Source organism: Castanea sativa, chromosome 5, assembly GCF_040712315.1.
Source record: "Castanea sativa cultivar Marrone di Chiusa Pesio chromosome 5, ASM4071231v1".
NCBI classification, from domain to species: domain Eukaryota; kingdom Viridiplantae; phylum Streptophyta; class Magnoliopsida; order Fagales; family Fagaceae; genus Castanea; species Castanea sativa.
The window spans coordinates 76,556,555-76,565,345 of NC_134017.1; the positions used below are offsets into that span (position 1 = coordinate 76,556,555).

General features: G+C 31.5%; 1 protein-coding gene across 1 annotated transcript; it reads right to left on the bottom strand.

Annotated features, from left to right (window-relative positions):
* Positions 1 to 2,755: 2,755 nt before the first annotated feature.
* On the bottom strand, positions 2,756 to 8,119 carry LOC142636618 (cytochrome P450 76T24-like). The gene is made up of 2 exons (XM_075810890.1): positions 7,091 to 8,119; positions 2,756 to 3,547 (listed from the first exon to the last, which is right to left on the bottom strand). Exons 1-2 carry the CDS (start codon positions 7,973 to 7,975, stop codon positions 2,939 to 2,941), a joined length of 1,494 nt encoding a protein of 497 aa, XP_075667005.1. The 5' UTR covers positions 7,976 to 8,119; the 3' UTR covers positions 2,756 to 2,938.
* Positions 8,120 to 8,791: the final 672 nt, after the last annotated feature.

Below are 8,791 nucleotides of genomic sequence, written 5' to 3' on the forward strand. Positions count from 1 at the left end.
TGTTTCAGCACCTTCTTTTTTTTTTTTTTTTTTTTGGACCGACTTTGCCCAGCACCTTCTTAACTTTTTTTACCCTTAATATACAAGCAGGCTGAATGGGTTTGTTTTGTCTTTTGCTCCTATTTTATTTGATCTTATCTCTTTGTTGGCCTTTTTTGACAGCCACCTACTCTATTGATGGACAGCCACCAAATTGATAGAGAAAGAAAAGAAAAGAAAAGAAAGAAGGAAATTAATTTGTATATGTGTTTGAAAACTTCCCTAGAGATCAGAAAAAATAAATGAAATTTTGAAGATCGTAGGAGACCGATAGAGATATAATTATTACTCAATTATGTATCAATTTATCTTCCTTTTTCTAGATCAAAGGGGTAGATATTGATACATTCATTTTTTTTTAGACCTCTTTTTGTACACAATATATACTCATCTTTATAAATTAGGTTTGTGATATTGAAGCTCTTTTTTGTTAAAGTCTAATATGAATTATGTTATTATTATAGTTAATTTAAATTAAAAAAAAAATTCTGTATTTAGATTTTGACATAAAATGTAGCATAAAAAATTATATTATCTACTTAATATAACAAATACTATATTTTTCTGTGCACGTGATCTTTGAAAGTTAAATATAAAAAATAGCATTTATGAGAAAAGTGACGGCAACATGGCTAAAGTATTGATATGTGAATATTTTGAAACATTTAATAGTATAATTTTTAGGCAATTTAATAATTAAATAATTATAAATAAATTCTATTTTTATCTATAATTGTAATCTTTTTACTTGCTAACATGTGCTTTGTGTTGCAAAACTAGTATTATGATAAAGGCAATACTAGGGATGGTCATGAGTAGGGTATGGATTGAGTATATCCATACCCTACCCGAAAAGTTTGCTCATAAATACCCGAATATCAATACTCATGAATATCCATATTTGAATGTTACCCGAATATACTATCTATGGATATCCATATCCTACTCCAACCCATTAATTTTTTTTTTTTTTTCTGAACCAGTATCCAAAGTGAAAAACCAAGCAAAACAAAAACCCCCAATCCCCAATGCGCAGATTCTTCATCCATTCATAGCTCCCACACATGCCCGCAAACCCATTTCTCTCTTTCTCTCTCTCTTTCTTTGATTTCCGAGCACCACCACTCAGCAAGCAGAGAAAAATGCAGAATCTGAAGCCATGAAAACAGAGCTTGACCCTCATCAAAGTCATAATCTCCAACCCTTGCTTGACTCGTCCGTGACTGGCAGCTCAAGTACTGAAAAAGCCAAGATGCGTTGGGAAGAGGAAGTTAAACAAGATGGTGAAATGGAAGAGCTCTTAGCTGTGTTGGGCTACCAAGCTTGAGCTTCAGACATGGTCGAGGTTGCCCAAAAGCTCGAATTGCTCGAGGATTTGATGGGAAATGCTCAAGGTGATGGCCTCCTTCATCTCGCCACTGAGACTGTCATTTGAACTCACTGAGCTGAGGAATTGTAAATATCATGTACAACGATTGTTTATATATGAAGCTTTTGTTTGCTTGTTTGTTTTAATTGTTTGTTAAAAAAATCATTATATGAGATTATGAATTTTAGTTTTAGTTCACGATGAGTTGAGGAATTGTAAATTACAACCCTTCTAATCTTAATGCCACGAAGAGAGAGTTTTTTTTTTTTTTTTTCAAATACGGGTCGGGTTTGGGTAATATCCATACCCTATCCGAACAATTCGGGTAATATCTATACCCTACATGGTTAAACTCTACCCATAAAGAACTGGGTATTACCTGAAATATTTGGATTGGGTAGGATTGGATATCCATTATCCAATGGATATGGTCATCCCTAGGCAATGCTAGCTTGTTTATATTTTCTTTGGGTAACAAGAATAGTATATAAAGAAGAAAATCTTAAAAGGAAATACATGAGAACGGAAAAATCTCTCATACGCTAGACGCATGAGACCAGCCTCTCATAAGTAGGTGGATCTCACATGTATGGAGCCCACTTGCCTGTGAGAGGCAAGTCTCATTCGCCTAGTGCATGAGATAACAACTCTACATGGAACATGTTTTGAGGTTCTAATTAAACTATGATAGAATTTACTAATGTGTGTCTTTAGACCATACATTAATAAGCTATTTTAAGAAACTATTTATGAAAATATAAAAAGGTTACCAACTTTTTTTATAACTCTTTCAATTCGACGTAAAATATTTTCAAAAGTAGATGACTAATGTGTGTCTTAGGCCACAAAATAAGGATATATAAGGCAGCTGGGGGATTATCAAAAAAGTCAGCCGGAGGTGCCCTAAAATTGATTCAGATGCAAAAGTCAAGGGGGGCGGCCGAAGATAATATATTATCAACCATTCATTTACAGATATTTTCGTATCAGCTTTATGAGATTTAGTATGTTTAATGCTTCGAGTGGTTCAATTATATTGTAAAATCATTTTCGTATTCTTTTTTTTTTTTTTTTTTGGGTTTCCGACAGTGTATATACAATTGAAAATTTAAACTATGTGGCCACTTGGACGCATGTTGCCATACAAAATCACGGTAATTTCTTTGTATTCTTTATTTTTTCTCCTTTACTTCTGTTTCAATTTTCTTGAAATCTTTAATTTCATCATGTCCAATGAGAATCGACCATAACAAGATAGAAAAATACTAAGGCCAAGATAAAAGCCTAATGACTATCTCCATTATTAAAGCAAGTCCACTGATCAAGTGTAGGTGGAATTCGAACCTTATCTGATAACAAACAACTTTATTAATTAAGCTAATTAGAACCCATTATAAAACTACAAAATAATGATGTAAGATCTATATTTGTTTTCCACTACTATACTTATGGAAAATCCTAATATTGAAGGCATCATATTGAACATAGACAAATTCACATCCATAGTGGGCCAAGAACAAACAATCAAAGTTACAAGGATTTGATTGGAATAGCCAGGAGGGGCACTTCCCTATGTAAGGTAAGCCCAAACATCTCAGCCATGTCCATGTCTTCTGGCCTCATCTCATTTGGGAGCTTCCAAGCAAAGTAGTGAACAAGAGAAGCCAACATCAAATGAACCATTCGGTTTGCTAATGGTAATCCAGGGCATATCCTTCTTCCAGCTCCAAAGGGAATCAGCTCAAAATCTTGGCCTTTATAATCAATGTCTTGTTCTAAAAACCTTTCAGGCATAAATAAATTTGGGCTTTGCCATATGCTTGAGTCTTTTCCCATTGCCCACACATTTATTAGTATTTGTGCATTTTTTGGCACGATATAGCCACACATTTCTATGTTTGTCTTAGCCTTACGTGGAAGTAGAAAAGGCACTGATGGGTGCAATCGCAAGGTTTCTTTCACTATAGCTCGAAGATAATTGAACTTTGAGATGTCTGATTCTTGAACGTGCCCGCCCTTGCCTAGAACTTCTTCAAGTTCATCTCGGGCTTTTGTCATTTTTTCTGGGTTGTGTAATAACTCTGCCATGGCCCATTCCACTGTGCTTGAGGTTGTGTCAATTCCTGCAAGAAATAAGTCCTGCAATAAAGGTGTTTGAGAACTAAGTTGCCTAAGTTTATGGCCAATGTTACTTTAATAACAACGAATCATATTGACAATTATAAAAAATTAGTCGCAAACTAAACACACTCAATGCTTGAGAAAATGTAATATTTAAAAATGCATTTATTATTCTATTTTATGTAATATAACATATAATGTATTTTACATTCAACAATAATAATAATAATAATAATACATAGTGATATATATATATATACATATATCTTAGTGTGTGAAAAATGTAATTAAATAAATATATTTAAATTACATAATTATAATATCTTTATAAATAAATTGAAAAGATATTATTAAAATGACTTTTTTTTTTTTTTTAAATATACCAAATTGATAACAGTGGACTAATTTAAACATATCCAAGAATATTGAAAAGAAAAAAAACGTGCAACCTTATATTATAGATCACATGTAACATGTTACATCAACTTTAAATTATTATATGGGTTTAGAACTGCATTTATTCTTTTCCTTTCTAAATGTAAGTATATTGTCTATATTATTGAAACTTGAAGTTTAAGTTAATATTTTGAATATTTATAATATTTATAGATTTTTTAGGGTTCATATCTCTAATTTATAATGCCTATTTTGTTTGTATTTTTTTAGGCCTAAATTAAAGAGTTTAACCCAAATAGAATAAAATTCCATTCGGCTAATCCCAAAAATTAAGAAAATAAATAAAATTTGAGCAAATAACTGAAAAAGACAACGTACAAAAAGAATCAATTTGAGGTCCAATTTGTCCTAAATGGACCGAATGAACTAAAGTGGATTAGATTGGAGTAAATGGACTGAACTATACCAACCGAAGTGGACTGAAGTGACCAAAGTTGACTGAATTGGATAGAACAACAAAATAAATAAATTCCTAACTACTTTTTAGTAATATTGTAGTTGGTACAAATTTCACTACATATGATTCTTACAAACACATAAGATATCTAAAAGTTAAATCATATCATTTATTATTACTACACTCCTTTTGAGCCACATCAACATAACATTACAGTCTAATTTAGTCAACTTCGGTCCAAGTCGATCTATTTTGATCCACTTCGGTCCATTTTGATCCACTCGTTGTTTATTATGTTGTTGATGTGAAACAAACTAATCATATCACTTTGTAAACTTTATTGTTAATAAACAATATTATTTAAATGTTAATTTTGCTTTTAAAAAATTAAATGGAAACATTCATAAGATACATTATTTGAAAGATCTAAATGATTAATTAATATTTATTTAAATGTCTTATTGTTTTTCTTTTTTGAGAATTGAGTTTAAATGACTTATGTACTAATGGATTTTGTACAAAATAATTAAATGAACTCATTTTATTTTTTACTAATATGTATCAAAAAAAAATTATTTACTAATAGATTTTACAAAAGAATTTGACCAATTTAAGAAATACTACGTTTCAACTTTTAGATATTATATAAATGATGTATGAAGCTATATGTGAATGGAAACTGGCCATATAGTGTGATTTGACCTTCATTCTTGCTTTAAATGTTCTATGAAATTCACAAATATGTGAATTGCTTGAACACACAAATAAAAGACTTTGATTATTTTCAAGATAGTTAGATGCACCAATTGACGTTCTAAAATGGTGATCATACACATGTACATTACAAATCAAAATATGGTATATTTGGCAAAACGGGGGTCATAAATGTCTTCATCAAATTGTCAAAATTATGATGATATTATGTGGACGTCAAACTATCGATAATGATGAGGTTCTACTACTTTGTCACAATAAAAAATACTAAGAAGCCCAAAAAAAATATTTACTCATTTCCTGAAAGTATGAAAATTTATTGTTAATTGTTTAAAAAAAATTTCATAACTTACATAAAAAAAATAAAAGAAAAGCAGTAACAAAAAGTTGATACAGGTCTCGTGAAATTAATCCCCCTTATGGAAACCTCTCTCTCTCTCTCTCTCTCTCTCTCTCTATATATATAAAAGTGATTCCTTGTTTCAATTTATATATCTTTTTTCAAATCCTAAAATCAGAATATAGGCTTTTATAAAGCAAAAGTTGTGAGAGCTTCTAAACGAGTCAAGCCGAGTTGGGTATTAAAAATTCAAACTTCTTGTTTATTTTTATTTCAAACATGAGTTGAGTTTGATCTCATCACTAAACAAAATTACATGTTCAAGTTTAGTTTATTTTGTTGTTGAATAAGCTCAAGCTTCTTCACAAGCTAGTTGGTTAATTTATTCTTTTCTAACATATTAAAACTATGATTAAAATATTTTACCTATTTTAAAATCTATGAATTTTATTATGAACTGACTATCTAGATTATCAAAACTACAATTAATAATTTGATATTATATAAACCAATTTACAAACTTATACAATCTAATCTAAAGTCTAGATAGGTATATTTTTAAGGGAAATTAAAGTTAATGAATGTTCTAAGGACATTGGTTTAGAAAATATTTTTAAACATGTATACATATAAATATACATATTATATATAATTAAACCGAACTCTCATGTTTAGTGGCAGAGCTATGAATTTTTTTTTTCTAGGGAGGGCCAAGTTATATAGAGCAACAACAAATTTTCATGATTATTAAATGTCTTTGTGGGTTTTATTAGTTTAACTAGTAAAGACTCTTGTAGTTGAACAAGAGATTTAAAATTTGATTTCCATCTACATGGAAAACCAACTAATAATAAAAGCAATCATCATGTAACAAATCCATATATTTGAAATCCTATTCTATAAAAAAATTATTTCATAAACTAATTTTAACTTAATTAAAGTTGTAACATACTTTTTTTTATAGTACTAAAATTATTTATAATAAACAAAAAAAAAAAAAAACTAAAATGAATTCAGTACTTCATTAACATGTTACTATTATCAATCTCAAATATACAAAACTAAAAACCAAATATAAATTGAAATAATAAAACATCAGTAGTGAAAGATATAAACCGCCCCATGTCCACAACACATAAAAACAACGGCTAGTCTCTACTGCCAAAGCAAATGACACTATTATCAACACTAAATATAATATTATAACATATATAATCCAAGCTATAGCCCACAATAAAATATATAGAAAGCCAGAGACTCAAAACTCAAAAGTCAAAAAGCTATCTCAAACATAAACAGTTAAACTCACAGTGATGCCCCTTCACAGAGCAATTGGATGAATGATATAGAGAGAGTGGCACCAGTCAGCGAGCGGAGGCTGGAAGGCTAAGTAGAGTACGGCTACGGGCTAATGAATAGGAATGGGCTGGATTTTGGGGCCCATGTCCCCCAGCCCCCTAACTCTGCCACAGCTCATGTTAACGAGCTTGGCTTTTTTAATAGTCAAACCTAACTTTTTTTTTTTGAGAAGATAGTCAAGCCTAAACTTGGAACCACGTACATGAAGCGTTATAGAGTACTAAATTATATTTTAAGAATACTTGTTATTTAAATATTTACTTCGAACCAAAGTTTTAAAGAGGTAGTCAATTACCAGAAGCAAATGTTTGATATCCAAGAGGCTTATTTCTGAATTATCTTCATCAGTGAGATTGAGGAGTGAATCTAGAACATCGTTGCTTTCTTTAAAACCCTTTGATGAAGCTCTTAATTGGAGTCGTTGATTGATAATTCCATCAAAAATCCCAAATACTTTTGAGAAATAAATCCTTGTCCTTTTGCGCACTCCTTGGGGGTCAATCAAACGAAGTGCTGGGAAATAATCAGCAATATTTGGCCTTCCAGCTTCTATGGCTACACCACACACAAGGTCCCTGAACTCTTGGGATAAATTTGAGTCATATTGGACCAAGTCAATAGAGAAAAGTGTGTTTGATATGGCATTAAGGGATGACGTGAACACTACTCGTCCAATATCAATGGGTGCACCACTTTTGCAACTTTGGTTAACATGGTCAAGTAGTTCTTGTACCTTTGTTCGTCGAAGGGCTTGTGTGGCATCAAGAGGTTTTGTAGCAAATATTTGAGTGGCGGAAGCTTTCCTAAGGTTCTTCCATTTAGCATTTGTGGGAATCCAAGCCATTGAAACTTTGTGGTGGTCGAATGCATGGGCCATATTTGGGATGGTTCGGCTAGAGAAAGCTTGGTCATTTTTCTGAAGTGCTTCTTTAGCTAAGGTTGGAGAGGAAATGACTATGGTGGTTATGCTCCCAAGCTTGAGAGTAATTAAGGGACCATAAGTTTTGGAGAGCTTGGCAATTGCTTGGTGGGGTAATTTACCAAGCTCCAAGATGTTACCAATGATAGGAAAAGGGTGTGGTCCAGGGGGGAGAGTCTGGCTTGATAGATTGGGGGAGACAACACGAATGAATGCCCACACAAAGGGTAGTATCAGCAACAATACTAGGTAGTAATCCATTGTCAACTCAAAGATGGTTTGTGGTTCTTGTGTTTATATTTTCGTTTGGTAGAAGAATGGAGAATATGTATTAATAGGCAATACTAACCTACTATCAACATGGAATTATTCAATTTTTAAAGAGGAAAAAAAGAAAAAGAAAAAAAAAAAAAGGGATACATGGCACTTCAATAAAATTCACATGTGCTAAGCACATGAGAGGGTCAATTTTGTCAAACAAAGTTTTATTTGCAGTTTTAAATAACTTTAAGCATTAGAGCATTTTCATACTCTCACTGTCACATAGTCACATAAGGGTGGGTTCTGCAATACCGGAGCATTACTCGCGACTACATAAGAATTACCCTTTTTTAATAATGCAAATCTATGCACTTTGACAAATTGTGACCAGCGGGAGCAGGTATAGAAGATACCTTATCTTTCAATGTCTAGGCTACCTATGCAATTATGCGTGGGGTGGGTCAGAGAGCAACAAAAACTGGTGGCTTGTTTGAAGACATTATCTCAATGCAAATCATCAATAATGATAGAGTTTATGGCTAGTTTGTTTTTGTCACCAAGTCTATGTCTAGAGCTACGTAGGTTAGGGATTAATTTTAACAAGTTTGTTTTATAAAATTACACTTTGACCTTTAATAATATTATTAATTTTTTTAAGAGTAATGTTATAATCACAAATTTTTTCAGAACATTTTTACAAAACTATTGAGATAACAAATTCATATTGATTCACATTTGAGCCCCACCACTTATACCACTTTTTACTTACCAATGATCACTTATCACATTAATAATTTGTAAAAAAAAAAATTTATT

What these genes read in the sequence shown, in the direction of transcription:
- LOC142636618 (XM_075810890.1), bottom strand. Translation starts at nt 7,975, where the DNA reads ATGGATTACTACCTAGTATTGTTGCTGATACTACCCTTTGTGTGGGCA. An exon ending in ATATCAAACATTTGCTTCTG is followed by an intron (nt 3,548 to 7,090) that starts GTAATTGACTAC and finishes CCTTTATTGCAG; the next exon opens with GACTTATTTCTTGCAGGAAT.